This window comes from Erpetoichthys calabaricus, chromosome 4, assembly GCF_900747795.2.
Source record: "Erpetoichthys calabaricus chromosome 4, fErpCal1.3, whole genome shotgun sequence".
Lineage (NCBI taxonomy): Eukaryota > Metazoa > Chordata > Cladistia > Polypteriformes > Polypteridae > Erpetoichthys > Erpetoichthys calabaricus.
In genome coordinates, this window is record NC_041397.2 from 319,774,263 (window position 1) to 319,790,124 (window position 15,862).

The 15,862-nt window shown below is 42.7% G+C and overlaps 2 protein-coding genes across 16 annotated transcripts in view; one reads left to right on the top strand and one right to left on the bottom strand.

The window, feature by feature from the left end:
- The window catches only part of LOC114641130 (tripartite motif-containing protein 16-like protein), a 353,855-nt gene that overhangs the window by 93,634 nt on the left and 244,359 nt on the right, over positions 1 to 15,862 (top strand). The window lies entirely within an intron of this gene.
- Positions 1 to 15,862, bottom strand: part of LOC114641128 (tripartite motif-containing protein 16-like) — a 377,528-nt gene that overhangs the window by 60,824 nt on the left and 300,842 nt on the right. Inside the window, exon 7 of one of the 5 annotated variants that reach the window (XM_051925843.1) lies at positions 14,212 to 14,697. The exons of 3 other annotated variants lie outside the window; for them this stretch is intronic. In XM_051925843.1, coding sequence (XP_051781803.1) covers positions 14,601 to 14,697 — 97 coding nt within the window. In that variant the 3' untranslated portion in view covers positions 14,212 to 14,600. Of the gene's footprint in view, positions 1 to 14,211; positions 15,137 to 15,862 lie in introns of those variants that run through there. One more of the 5 variants, XM_028790269.2, reaches the window with a different exon arrangement.

Below are 15,862 nucleotides of genomic sequence, written 5' to 3' on the forward strand. Positions count from 1 at the left end.
CACTCAGGCTGTCCTCAGGAAGGGTGGAGAAGAGCTGACCCAGACTGAAGATGTTGTCTGGCGGTGGAAGGAACACTTTGAGGAGCTCCTGAACCCAATGGACATGACCTCTGTGGAGGAGGCAGAGCCAGAACCTGAATGGGGATCAATGCCCATTTCCTTATGGGAGGTCACGGAAGTAGTTAAGCAACTAGTCGAGGATTGTTTAAACTATGGAAAGGGGTGGCAGGGAGTTTAGGACAGGCCAGGTTTAGATCTATACATGGAGGAACAAACAACGGTGTAGAAATAAAAATGTGTAGTAATGTAAATTCTAAGCCAACATTCAAATGTAGAAGGAGTAACACATTAAAAAATAGCCTGTCTTAATGTTAGAAGTATCAAAAATAAGGCTAGTGAGTTGGAGTTGTATGTAGCAGAGCATAATTACGATATTATAGCAATAACGAAAACCTGGCTAAATAACAAAGATGGGGATAAGTGTAACATAGAGGGATGAACATTTAATAGGAAGGATAGACAGAACAGAAAAGGAGGTGGGGTTGCTGTTTATGTCAAACAGAATTTAAACACAAGTCATCTTCAGTTGGACGATAAGCTCCATCTTAGTGAGGACATGTGGCTTCGCCTGGAAAACATTAGGGAAAGAGGTCTTAGTTGAGGAGTGTGTTATAGACCACCCAATGCCGACAGTAATTCCAACACACATCTTTTTAGTAATATCATTACTAACATGCAGGAATTCTATGAGGCGACAAAAGGATACGATCAAAGTGGAGCTTATGATATTATTTATCTTGACTTTCAGAAAGCATTTGATAAGGTGCCACATGAGAGGGTGGGCATCAAATTAAAAGAAGTGGGAATTCAGGGTGATGTTTTAGATGGGTGCAGAATTGACTCAGACTCAGGAAGCAGAGGGTGATGGTGCGAGGAACCTCAACAGAATTGACTAATGTTAAGAGTGGTGACCAGCAGGGGGCAGTGCTGGGGGCCACTGCTATTTTTAATATATATAAATTATTTATATAGGAATATAAATAACAAGCTGATTAAGTTTGCAGATGATACCAAGATAGGAGGATTAGCAGATAATTTGGAATCTGTTGTATCATCACAGAAGGACTTGGATAGCAGACAGGCTTGGGCAGATTTGTAGCAGATGAAATTTAATGTCAGTAAATGTGGTAAAGTATTACAGTACAGAATAGTCCAGTGGATCGAGACTGTTATTTTAAAATGAGTTCATCAAGAACACGGGGACACATTAGGAAGTTTTTCTTTACACAAAGAACGATATACACTTGGAATAAGAGACCAAGTAGTGTGGTAGACAGAAAGACTTTAGGGACTTTCAAAACTCGACTTGATGTTTTTTGGAAGAAATAAGTGGAGAGGACTGGCAAGCTTTGTTGGGCTGAATGGCCTGTTCTCGTCTAGAGTGTTCTAATGTTCTAACTCTGCAGTGTCAAGGCCCAGGGGATAGATGAGATCTTCCCAGAAATGCTGAAGGCTCTGGACTCTGTTGAGCTGTCATAGCTGACATCCCTATTCACTGTTGCATGGTCATTTGGAGCTGCTGTTCATGAGTGGTAGACTAGGGAGTTGGTACCCATTTTTAAAAAGGGGGACAGGAGGATGTGCACCAGCTATCAGGGATCACACTTCTCAACCTTCCTAGAAAAGCTTATGCCAGAGCACTGGAAAGGAGACTCTGCTCAGCTGTGGAACTTTGGACCCAGGAAGAGAAATGTGGATTCCATCTATGCTGTTGAACATGAGGATTCTGGAGGTGGCATAGGAGTATGCCCAATCAGTCTATATGTTTTGTGGACTTAGAAAAGGTGTATGAGCGCGTTCCTCGAGGGATTCTGTGGGGGTGCTGGGAAAATATGAGGTTTTGGGGCCCTAATAAAGGCTGTTCGGTCCCTGTATAATAACAGTGAGAGCTGTGTCCACATGCTCAGAAAAACATCAGCACCATTTCAGGTGGGTGCGGGTCTCTGCCAAGTCTGTTCTTTGTCTCTTATCCTGTTTGTGGTTTTCATGAACAGGATACAAAGGCACAGTCATGAGTGGGGGGTCCGGGTCCTGTTGGCTTCACTGGGCTATGAACTCCAGCATGCATTGGGATACTTTGAGGCCGAGATTGAAGTGGTTGGGTTAAGGAACATCCACTCAAAATCTGAGGCCATAATCCACAGGAGGAAAAAAACGTGGACTATCCTCTTGAGTGGGAGGTGATTTACTGCCTCAAGTGGCAGATTTTAGGCACCTCAGGGTCTTATTCACAACTGAGGGGAAAAGGGATGGTGAGAGCGACAGACAGACTGGGGTTATGGAGTCACTTTACCGATCTGTATTGCTGAAGGAGGGACAAATTTAGAAGGTGAAGCTCTGGATTTACCAGTCAATTCTGTATCCCTACTCTCACCTATTTTCATGAGCTTTGGGTAATGTCCAAAAGAATGAGACTGGGGGTACAAGTGGCCAATATGAACTTTCTCTGCAGGGTGGCTGAGCTCTCCCTTAGAGATTGGGCGAGAAGTGTAAACATCCAGGAGTACAGCCACTGACACTCCACATTGAGAGGAGCCAATTGAGGTGGTTCACGCATCTGACACAAATGCCTCCTGTACACTTCCATGTGGAGGTTTTATGGTCATGACCACCTGAGAGGAGAACCCTGGGAAGACACAGGGCTTTCTGGGAGGATTATTTCTCCCAGATGGCCTGGGAACAGCTAGGCATTCCTCAGTATGAGCTGGCAAGTGTGGCTGGGAAAAGGAATGTATGGACCTCACTTGTAAGACTGTTGCTCCTGTGACCCAACTTTGGATAAGCGGTGGAAAATGAATGAATGACTTACAGCACATTTGACAAATGTCACCTGTGACATTTCTAACCCTGTGATCTCTTCCTGATGATTTGTTCAATTTCTTCCTTCTCTGTTAGGGCAAAGGACCAGTCCTGGAGAAATAATATCCAAGAAAGAAGAATTGAAGGAGATTCTGTTACCTGAAATAAAACAAATGAAATGCTTGCTAACTGAATGACTCTTTGTCTACTTGTTTGAGTCCTTATCTTTGTTCATCTTCTTTATTTATATTGTCTTGTAGTAGTAGTAGTAGTTTATTTATATAGCGCCCTTCACAGACAAAAGGACATAGAGCACTAAACAACAAAAACACAGTACAAATACAACAGTTAAAACAAAACATAAACAAAACCAAAAAAATAATAAATAACAAACTGGAAATATTCATCACTGATTAAAAGCCTGTTTAAAAAGAAATGTTTTCAGCACTCAACAGACTCGGCTGTGCACAGACCACAATGCAGGCTATTCCATAGTCTTGGTGCCACGGACTGAAAGGCACAATCCCCCCCGAGTACGTGGGACAACTAGAAGGCCCTGTTGCTCAGATCTGAGAGTCCAACAAGCTGTATAGTGTTGAAGCAGGCTGGTTAGGTACTCAGGAGCTTGTCCATGCAAAACTCTGAAAGTACAGTAAGTACCAAAACTTTAAAATGAATTCTATAAAGCACTGGGAGCCAGTGCAGTGTGTCCAGAATGGGGGTGATATGATCAGAATGGGAATGATATGATCGCTCCGGCTAGAGTGAGTTAGGAGTCTGGCAGCTGCATTTTGGACTAAATGAAGACTTGAGAGAGAGAGGACTTGCTTTAACCCGTAAAGACAGCATTACAGTAATCAAGCCGTGAGGGAATAAAAGAATGAGCAAGTATCTCCAATTCTGATTTTGAAACAGCATTTCTTAGTTCTGAAAGATTTCTTAAATGAAAGAAACACGAGCGACTCTGCTCTTACATATGAATCAAGTGTCAGGGACTGGTCAAAAATAACCCCAAGGTAACGTAAACTGGACTTAATAATAGGAGAGACAGAAGATAATTTTAAGCTAATCTCATGAATGAGGATCAGGAGGAGCAACAATTAGTACCTCAGTCTTTCCTGAATTCAACTGCAAGTAATTAACTACTGAGCCAGTCGTTAATCTGAGATAGACAATCAACCATTGAGACCAAAGTATTAATTTGGTTAGGTTTAAATGAAAAATAAAGCTGTATATCATCTGCATAGAGATGATACGAGATGTCCTTAAAAGAGTTTAGAATCTGTGATAGTGGAAGAATATATAAAGAGAAAAGTCCAGGTCCAAGAATCGAGCCCTGTGGCACTCCACATGTCAAAGGAGCAGAGTCAGATAAAAAGCCAACCACACCAACTGAGAAACTCCTATTCGACAAATAAGAGGAGAACCAGTCCAAAGCAGAGCCAGAGACGCCAAATAGCTCTAATCTATTAATTAAGATCCAATGGTCCACTGTATCTTGTCACGCACGTGTCCTTGACGCTATCAAGTCCCACAGATTGCTTTTGAAAATGACTTCAGGGATCATTCAAGATGTCTGCAGTTTTATATTTACAGATATGTGAATGCTGAAGGGCGCTTTTCACCAAGGCTGACCCACTAGTGAATTACTTTTAAGTAGAGGTGGCCACCTTTATCTCTCACAGAGAGCAGAACAGTAATGTCATTGTCATCCACGTCTCCTACCTTCACAAAATAACATTATTCTTTATGTAAAGGGCTAGCGGGCCAAGACACTGGGCACACCCAAAATATAAAGAAGTAAAAAGTCAAGTCAACTGCAGTTAAGTGCACACAAATCAAAGTGCTTGTACAGCCCAAGAACAAAAAAACCCGAGGTAAAATCCTGAAGAATGTCGTAACAAAAGGAAGAAAATAAAAATAGCTGAAATGAAAGTAATGCAATGCAGATATGAAGTTATGTACCTAAGCATGCACATGTACAGTATAAACATGCATACGTATGCATATAAAGCTGCAAACACACTTGCACACTTCTGTATGTTACTAATGTGTGCTCTCATTTGCTGTTAATTAATGACTTACACATCCTTAAGAAAATATACTGTGTAGAATATGAACTATAAGCTCCTAATGTATTCTCATTATTCTATACTACATATATGTACTGTATAGTATTATAATATCAGAACCTTGTAGTAGACAATAAAAGATTAAAATATTACTCATGTATTCAGATAAAAAGAAAAAACAATAATATTGTGATAAAATAAGATACAGAAACACAGGTTAAGGGTTAGGGATGCTGGTTGTAGCGTCCAGTACAAAATCCAGGTCAAACTTAAACCAAACCATTTGACAACATAAAGTTCGTTCGTGACTCTTTTATCCATATTACTAACCGAGAATTGTAAACCGGATGGCACAGACGCAGGTACATGCCCATGGACGCAGGAGACATTGTGCGCAGGCACCTACAGCGCCGTCTCCCCATGGACGCAGGAGACATAGTGCGCAGGGTCACGGCTCAAAAATGAAAGAGCTCAACTAACGTAAATACGAAATGAGGCAACGCGCCCAGAGGTAACGACACAGCCACACAAAAAAGAGGATTCAGCCCCCCGCCCCAGAGTGAAACGGGAGAGACTACGGAGTCCACAAAGGTCCACAACACGCAGCATAATCAAACCCAAGATAGTACGGAAAGCGCATGCGCCTACAACGCGCTTCTGAACCATAGCTAACCACCGCAATCGAGGTCTGATACACCGCCAAAAACGAAAGAGCTCAGCTAACGGAAATAAGAAATACAGCAATGAGCCCAGAGAGTACGGAACCCTAAACGTCCACACTACACAGCATAGTCAAACCCGACATAGTACGGAAGGTGCAGGCACCTACAACGCTCGTCTAAAACACCGCAGGCAAAAACCCGAGATGGTACAGAAGCCCCAAAGATCCGGACTCCACAGCATATGTGAATCACATTACAGTAAGACAATATTATAAGTACTCACAGAAATAACAAACACAAGAGGCTTCGGCGTTCCATCCCACAGTCAAACCAGAGACAGTACGGAGTCCCCAAACGTCCACAAACCACAGCATAGCATTTGCCATGACAATCAACAAATCCCACGGACAGACCATGAATAGAGTCAGCCTTTACCTCTCTGAGCCTGTATTCAGACATGGACAACTTTATGTAGCCTTCTCAAGAGTTCGGCATTCATGTGACATTAACGTTAAGATTATAATAACTCCATACCAAGGAAAACTCATTCAAGGACAACACACCATCTTTACTACAAATGTTGTGTAAATAGATAAATCTTTGTAATGTGCCATACTATGGGTTCTTTACTTCCTATGTACGTCATCTACACCTTTACACTCCAATATATCTCATACATAGATCTGCGCATCTATCCATCCATCCATTTTCCAACCCGCTGAATCCGAACACAGGGTCACGGGGGTCTGCTGGAGCCAATCCCAGCCAACACAGGGCACAAGGCAGGGAACCAATCCTGGGCAGGGTGCCAACCCACCGCAGTCTGCGCATCTATACTTACATAACATAACAATTAAACTGCTATTGCCATTTACATATATTACATAGACCTACAGATATTGTGACAGTGAACATATTACATATGTAACAATTACCAAGAAAGACAATAATCTCTTTCAAATGTATTTCGGGTTACCCACGACCAGGGGTTGGCGAGCGAAGCGAGCAGGGGGCAGAGCCCCAAAGTACAAACAGAAAAGGACTTGCAATTAGCAGGGAGGAAATGTGGGGTATAGTGGAGCTGACGTTGATCGTAGAGGTCCTCACAGGTGGTGCAGTGGTAATGCTGCTGCTTTGCAGTAAGGAGATTGTGGGTTCGCTTTCTGGGTCCTCCCTGTATGGAGAGTGCTTTGAATTGTGAGAAAAGCGCTATATAAATATTAAGAATTATTATTAGGAGCGGAGCTGCAGAACTGAAGTCATCGGGGAAGTCCAAAGCTGTGGTGACTCCATGGAGCTGGCCATGGAGTCTTTTGTATGGACGGGATGTGATGACCGGTAGGACTGCTTTATTCATTAGTTTTTCTGCTAAATGAAGGAGAGAAAAGCATTAGTGCCTCGTTCCAGTCCCCTGCCCTTTGTTCTTTCATGCTCGATCGAGCCTTTTCACTCTCCCCTTAGCGTGTGTGTGTGACAGTGTCTAATGAAAGAAAAAGAGAGAGGTGGAATAGTGGCAAACAGGTTATAATGAAACTGGCACAAGTTACAAACACAATTACCACACCAAACCCTTGCACACTGCTGGTGTTCTTCTTTTCATTCCATATACACAATGTGGCTCCTGCGTTTAGAATGCTCATTTCCTGTTTAAAAGTTGTTGGAATCTTTTAAGTCTCGTTCCTCTTCCTCTGGACATGTTTCAACTTAGAATTGACCATTTATCGTTACAGTACTTATAGTCTAGTTGGGAGCAGAAGATCATATATGATATTAGCTCTTTGTGGAGGCCGTTTGATGCTGTAGAATGCACACTGTTTTTGCAGCCATGGAAGAAGAGAAATCTGGGAATATACGGATTCTGCTGTTTTCAAGAACTGATCTCCTCCATCACTCTGAGATGGAATGTCAAGTTTTCTTAACCCTGCAGTTTATCAGAACTAACTATTACACTTCTAGTGTTTGAAGGATTGATATATGATAAGGCGTTAAGATGACAATGTTGGTCTTCAAGTTCTCTCCTAAAATTTTTGAAAGGAATACTGCGTGGCTGGATTGGGCCTTTCTAGTTTTTCAGGTAGCCCTTAATCTACATCCAGCCCTGAAGGTAGGCCCTCCAACCTGCAGAGAAAAACCTGGGGGTTGTTGGCAGAATTGGCACTCCAGCCACCATAAAAAACCTCACACTGGTACCATTCCATCACAACTAGTGTGGTGCTGAGGTGTCAACCATTGCAGGGCTGCACTCGTGTCCTAACCTGTGGTCCTGAGTTGGTTTGTCATGTGGTGGGTGCGGCAATGCACTGGATCAGCGTCTGCTCCTAACATCTCTCTCTATCTCTCTCTGTCTTTGATCCTGATACATTTCCTCCTGTTATCTATCTTCAGACACCATGAGTTTATCATGAAGCACGTTACGTTCACATTCAAGGCAGATACTCTTTTACCGGTACCAGATGTCATTTGCCCTATATCCTCTATGAGAGCTCTGAACATGTGCTTTACTTCCTCCATGTCAGTCCAAAATACTTTGATTTTATTTTTAAATTTGTTGTTTTTTCTCTATGTTTTTTGGCTTGTAATTTAACGTTAAGATTATTTCTTGAACATTCCTTTAGGACCTTCATATTCTGGCTCATATCCTACATTTTCTGGCTCATATCCTTCCTTCATATCCCAGCTCATTTCCTTTATTTTGTTGCCTATTCTACTTTCTGACTTCAGCCTGGTAACCCTGTCTGTACCATTTTCCCCACTGTGCCCACTGTGTTTTGATGGTGTTATATAACCATAGAGGCTGTTGAGATACAGGGAGTGTCTGTAACAGCTGCTGGTGGAAACGAGGCCTCCACTGGTTTTGGAGTGGCACATTTTCACTGCCAACCTCACACCCAGAATCACTGGAGGCCTGACTGGATGCTTCACCAGGAAGATCCTGGCTGATCAAGGCCTTTGTTGTCTTCTCAGGCTCAAACTGCAGTGGGCTGTACCATGAGCTTGACCGTGAACTTGCAGCTGGCTAACATTTTGGTGGATCTTTGGGTATTTTTATCACTTGCTTTGAGGTTATGTTCTCCCTTTGATTTCCTATTTGTGTTTTTCATGTTTAAAGTTCCACCCTAACTTACTAAAATACAGGATACAGTATCTCAAATATAAAAGAGAGAAAGGAAATAAACACTGCTGCCAGTGAAGCACTGTCGGGCGTCCATCTCATTCAAACAGACAAGACCACCGCCATTCTGTTTCATTATTGTTTAGTATCCACGTGTACCTTACTGTTCTCCTGTGTCACGTGTATTTTGTGAGTGGCCACCTGTCCATTTCCATTGAGGAACTGCCCCAGGCCCTATGAAGGATCATGGGAAATGCAGTCCCTTGTGGTTCATTTGAATGTGCCTCTGATGTATGGTAGTGGCTGGTAACATTAAGTATTGTGCTATTGTCTGTTTTTGGTCCCTTGCTCTGTTTTTTTTTATACTTCTCTGTACTGGTTTTTAGATTTTTTCTTATTGAATTTGTTTATTTGAGCTTAGGGTTTCCTTTTATAAGCTTTATTGCTTAAGGTTTCCTTTTACGCAAATCCTATTTTTGCTATTTTGAGCACTTTTCTGTATTCCTTTCATGTTTGGAAATAAAGCTTTCTTTTATAAAGATTCTTCGTTTGCCCTTTCTATATAAGCCAGCGGTTGATGGTGATCCCCTCCATAGTTGGGTTTTTGTGTGTGTTTTAGGACATTTTAGAGTATGTTTTTCAATTTTAACAGTTAAGCACGCTTTCACCTGGGGCTGGGCAAAGTCAGAGTCTAAAGTTGAAGCTTGACTGTCTTTTGGTGCACCTTTTCCGGCCTGGTTGATGGGAGTCAGGTCTGCTTCCCTGATTACTTTTGAAGGACACACACCATTGGCTATTTCATGTGAGTAATTGCAGCAGAATGAACTACCAGGTAACAGTAAATTACTTAAATGGAAGTGGAGAAAGTTCAAAAGAACTCTGATGGTGAGAGAGGAGAGTCTCAGGGGGATAAAGGGCAACATGAATGAGTTTGAGAGATGGAGTGAGTCAGGCGAGTGTGCCATTTGTGTGTTTGTGTCGCCATGACACAACTAAAGTAAATGAAGAACTGAGTTTTTTGTCATCCTGTCTGATTTTCTCCTTATTTGTCTTGACTCCCGCTGGTGGCCATCCTGTGATCACAGATCCTTTGTGACTTACGTCTTATTCTTTTGACACTCGGTCATCAGACAGGCCAGCACAAGATGAGCTCTTCACTGATGACCTAAACCCTGCTGTCTTCCTATCTCTTCTGCTATTTCACCTCAGCCATTGTTTTACTCCCCACTGTCTGGGGAGATAGATAGATAGATAGATAGATAGATAGATAGATAGATAGATAGATAGATAGATAGATAGATAGATAGATAGATAGATAGATAGATAGATAGATAGATAGATAGATAGATAGATAGATAGATAGATAGATAGATAGATAGATAGATAACTTTATTAATCCCAAGGGGAAATTCACATACTCCAGCAGCAGCATATTGATAAAAAACAATATTAAATTAAAGAGTGATAAAAAAGTTGATAAAAGAGTTGTTCAAAAGCTACAGGCTGACAGCCATGTTGTTCAGTCATCTGGATGTTTGTATTGGTTGTTAGCCTTGTCACCTCTTAGAGATCAGGATTAGATCACTGACCACTGTGAAATGGAAATGTTGACCAGCAGTGTGGACAATTGAGTTGGTGGACCTATTTAGGTTAGAATGTCAATCATGATGGGCACACTGGACATATTCTCAGCCACTGATTATCGACTCCCTGTCATCTCCTGTTGTCATCATCACCCTGACCAACTGTCCTGTTTTTCTTGTACAGCTCTCAGTGGCGCCCCTGTCCCATCCCAAAGTCTCCTCACAGTGTTACCCAAGTCACACCTATTGATGTCCAGTGCCGTGTGTATCTTGAGTGGTTGTGCTCATTATTCCTAAGAGTCTTTATGACACTAAGACACCATTCACATCCTCTGATGAGCACACACAGGATTGTTTGAGTGGCTCACAAGGTAAACGCTGTCAATCCAGCAGTCTCCAATTCCAACTCTTTCTGTGACATGTCACATTTGGATGTCTCAGCTTGCTCTCCATCATGTTTCTCTCATTATAAACATTGTCTCCTCCTTCTTCTCTTGCGTCTTGTTCTTCATCAGAAGTTCCATTATGGTTTAATGGATGTTTAGACTCTGAAGAGCATTGAGTCCTTATTGACTGACATATCTTGACTTGACCTTGGCTCTGGTGACTCTCCTCATCCTCAGTTCTGACCATCATGAATTCAGCCTGTCTTAACAAGTTGAGAAAAGGCAGGGCATTATTGACTCAATGAGTGAGGCCATCTAGCGGTCATCATAAAAACCTGAGCAATCAGCACTTGGCATCATTTGTGTGGACAACAGACATGAGAAGCAAGTGTGACTCACTGGGAAGCTTTTAATTTATTTCTCTTTTATTTAAACAAATCAACTAAATTTATACAGTATATTGAAAAAAAAATTGAAAGGCTAAAAAGATCAATTTGAAGAAGTTCATACTTGTGTCATCATGGAGGACATCTCAAATAAACTAAGTAATGCGTGGACTTTGGGGCTTAAAGGAGACCCTCAGCTTTGACTCTCTGACAGTAGACAGAAATGCAGACACAGACATTTCAGCTCCTCAGTCATCTCAGGTGACACTTTGTTTAGGGTGGCATATTCATGTTTTCATTTTTTTAGCATTATGAAATACCAAAACAAGACAAGTTAGAACAATGAGGTACATTTGAGGGCTGTGCTCTCACTGTGGCCCTCAATGGACTGAGCTCAGTATGTCGGCTATCTCATCAGGATTAAGGGTTAATTCTTCTCCTCCTTTCAGCTGCTCCCATTAGGGTTTGCCACAGCAGATCATCTTGTTCCACATCTTCCACACCTCATCATTGTGCTCTGTCACGCCCACCACCTTCATGTCCTCTCTCACCACATCCATAAACCTTCTCTTAGGCCTTCCTCCTCTCCTCTTACCTGGCAGCTCTATCCTTAGCACCCTTCTCTCAATATACCCAGCATCTCTCCTCTGCACATGTCCAAACCAGCAATGAAAAAGAACAAGCAATTACAAATAAACATGCACGCAGAAGCCACCCCAACAACACGAGACCCTTATGGATGCCAGGTGAATGTGGCACTCTGATGGTAAAATAGAAGGTGCGCAGATTGTCAAAGTCCCATACCGGGACACTTATGTAACATGAATGCCGATGCATAAAGCCCATCTCGTTTGTTTATGTCATCATCATCGGGGATGGATCAGGGTGTGAAAAATAAAAACAAACAAACCTCTTTCACAAGTTAACGCATTTGATTGCACACAGTGCTTGAAGTAGAAACAAATAAATGGCTGTACTCTCTGTTTTTGTCAGCTTCTTATTTGTCCTCACAATGCTATTCAAATTTAACACAACTTCTTAAGCTATCTTTTTCTTTTTGATGTAGCTATTGTATGTACTGTATATTATATCGGAGTGGTAAAGGTGCCGGGTTATGGGAGGATGTGAGGGAGTTTCGCATGTGTTGTTGTAAATCGATCGTGAGAGTGTTTGTCTCGGCAGAGCCATGTTTTACTAAATACGTAGCCTGCTAAAACTGGAGCATTTAGATAGTCATCAGGAATCAGAGCCTGAAGTCAGGGGGTCAATGTCACCAGGACGTCTGGTCAATCAATATATTACTTTTTGTGACAGCCCCAAGGTGCATTTAAAGAAAAGTCAAATAATTCCAAATATGTCATATACAGTGTGGCAGGCCGCTGGAGGTAGTACCCAGCCGGGATGCCCGAGAGGACCGGAGGAAGGCTTGTGCCTCCTCCAGACCACAAGTGGGTGACTGCCCTGGTTGCGTTGGGGACCACGGGTGCAGGGCTTTGAAGCCCAATCCTGTAGGGACCTGTGGTCACCACCAGGGGGCACCCCAGTGCCTAGAGAACCATGGACCTCAGCACTTCCGCCACACCTGGAAGTGCTGGGGGGAAGAAGAATGGGGACACCTGGAGTCCTTCTGGGTGCGCAGCCGGCACTTCCGCCACACAGGGGAGTGTCGGCGGAGGAGTGTCGGGAAGCACCTGGAGCACTTCTGGGTGTGTATAAAAGGGGCCGCCTCCCTTCAGACAGGGACTGGAGTTGGGCGGAAGTGGACAAGAGTCTTGTTGGAGAGGAGTGGAGGCGGCCTGAAGAAGGCAGGCACTGGAGAGAGAGGCCTGGACTTTGGGGGATTGGTGCTGGAGGCACTGGGTTTGTGCGAATCTAAATATTGTAAATATTGCATAATAAACGTGTGTTGGGTGCAAACACGATGTCCGTCTGTCTGTGTCTGGGCTGCTTCTCACAACAGTGTTAAGTGATCAAGTAACCAGAGCAAATTATTATTGCTCAAAGTACAGCAGCATAAATTGTTATTGCACCTGTTAATGAATAGTACATTACATATTCTATATTGTATTACATTAGTACAGTATATTGCACATTAACAATATAGCTTATTGCACATGTTCAATTAAAAATGGTCTCAGACTGAGGAGATTCAGAGTTCAGAAAGTTTATGGCAGATGGGAAAAAGCTCTTTTTTTAGTCTGTTCGTGCGTCCACGGATTGACCTAAAGCATCTTCCTGATGGGAAGAGCTTAAACAAAGAATTTCCAGATTTCCAGGATGAATTTTGTCCTTGAGAATGTTTTTGGCCCTTCTCACACAGAGTCTTATACGAGAGTTCGAGTAATGGCAGTTCAGTCCCATTTTCTTAGTATTTACACCACCATTATCTGCAGATCAGCTTTTCCAGCTTTAAGTTTCTAGGAGTCATCATCTCAGAGGACCTGTCCTGGGCTGACAACAACTTAGCTATAATAGGCAAAGCACAACAATGCCTCTATTTTCTCAGGAAGCTAAGGAGAGCTGACCTCCCCCAGAAGCTGCTGGTTAATTTCTATAGTTGCACTACAGAGAGCATCTTAACTAACTGCATGATGGCCTGCAGGTACAACAGCTGCACCAAGGCTGCTGAAGAAGCCCTGCAGCGGGTCGTAAAAACAGCAGAGGCCATTATTAGGACTGAACTGCCATCACTCGAACTCTCGTATAAGACTCGCTGGCCAAAAACATTGTCAAGGACAAAACTCATCCAGGAAATTCATTGTTTGAGCTCCTCCCGTCAGGCGGACACTTTAGGTCAATCCGTGGACGCACAAACAGACTAACAAATAGCTTTTTCCCATCTGCCATAAACTTCCTGAACTCTGAATCTCCTCAGTCTGAGATCATTTATAATTGAACGTGTGCAATAAGCTATATTGGTAATGTGCAATATGCTAATGTAATACAATATAGAATATGTAATGCACTATTCATTAACAGGTGTAATAACAATTTATGCTGCTGTACTTGTGAGTAATAATAATTTGCTCTGGTTACTTGATCACTTAACACTGTATACGACATATTTGGAATTATTTGACTTTTCTTTAAATGCAGCTTGGGGCTGTCACAAAAAGTAATTTTGTTGTGTTACACAATGAACTTAAATACAACACAACAGTACAAACAATAAGGTAAAAAGCAAGAATAGATCACACCACTCACATGAGATACATGAGCAGCCCTTCATCTCTCAGACCATCTTCTCTTTGAACTGCCCCTCACTATAAAACACACAATCCTGATTGGTTACTCAAAGATTAAACTAAAGACAGTAATACCTATTGTCAGTTACTTTGTATGAAAGCATCTGCTTAGCAACTGCATGTAAAAGAAACAATGAAAAATAATAATGGATAAACTGACAGCTGCACTCGTCCTGCCTTTCATTCCTTAAATTCAGCCACAGAAGTGCTGCCCTCTCATCCATCCTGTAAAACTGATTTTGACCCCAAACTACAAACACAAAGAGGACCTGTGCTTGTGGAGATCAGTAGAGGGTCAGTGGTCACCTGGTGTCAGATTGCAGATTGTTACACTGGAGTCAGGACCAAGATAAAACCCTGGACAGAGGGGCTCAGTGAAGGAGGTGTCGAACCTGTGCAGGAGAGTCATTGTGTGTGAGACGTTATAAAATGACAGTGAGCCAGCAGGCCAGTCCAGATACACACCTACTCTGGGGCTGTAGGGGGCGCTGATTACAGACTGCTCGTCATTGTGACATACAAAACACTTTAAATAAGACCACCACAAACTCCAGGACTTATCATTGTGCCCAAGGCGGCACTCTTCCCCTTTCCTGCTTATTCCTTTATATGCAACTCCTATTGCCGTAATGTCTCCGCTCCAGTCCACCTCCCAGTAACAGCGAGTCCCAGCAAGAGTCTCTCTGCAGAGGACTTGGGCCCAGCATTGAAATCTGTCAGGATGATCAGGATGTTTGGTCTTTGTTTTCTTACATGTCACCTTCTTGTTCCCTTCAGACAGACGAAGGAGTCTGTGTGCCGTGTTGATGTCCAGAGTGAGTGGACAGAAGTCTGAAAAGAGAGAAAAGAAAAAAAGTGAGGAAATCGGACTGGGGGCGGAGCACAACACAGACGACTAACAAGAACCAATCAGGAGCTCTGCTGACGAGACTCAAATGTGCTTCTGATAATAACGAGCTCATCTGATTGGTCACAATCTGTGGGAATTAAAATTAAGATTCTGGAATTATGATACTGCGGTGGGTTGGCACCCTGCCCGGATTTGGTTCCTGCCTTGTGCCCCGTGTTGGCTGGGATTGGCTCCAGCAGACCCCCGTGACCCTGTGTTCAGATTCAGCGGGTTGGACAATGGATGGATGGATGGAATTATGATAAACACCATAAGGTTACCGTCGAGGTCAGAGTTCTAATTGACTGTCTGTACTGACCACTGGCTTTATTAAAGGACACTTTTTATTGTCACGGTCCACCTCTTTAATTTAAAATCAATCCACTGTCACACTTCATTACCAAACTGATTTTTTCTTTCCTCACCATAAACCACTGAGTGCTGAGTGATGTGCAGTTCAGTCAATAAAGGGGATGATTCATTCAGCAGAAATGAACTATAAAATCAAACAATGCTGGGTTCAAAATAATAAGAAATGGGAAAGAAGAACTGAACTGGCAAAACTCAATACAGCCTGATGGCCAAGGGGTTGGAGCTGCAGCCTCACAGACTCAGCTTCATGACTTTGAATTCAGCACCAAGTCGTCATCTTTGTGAGGTCTGTATGT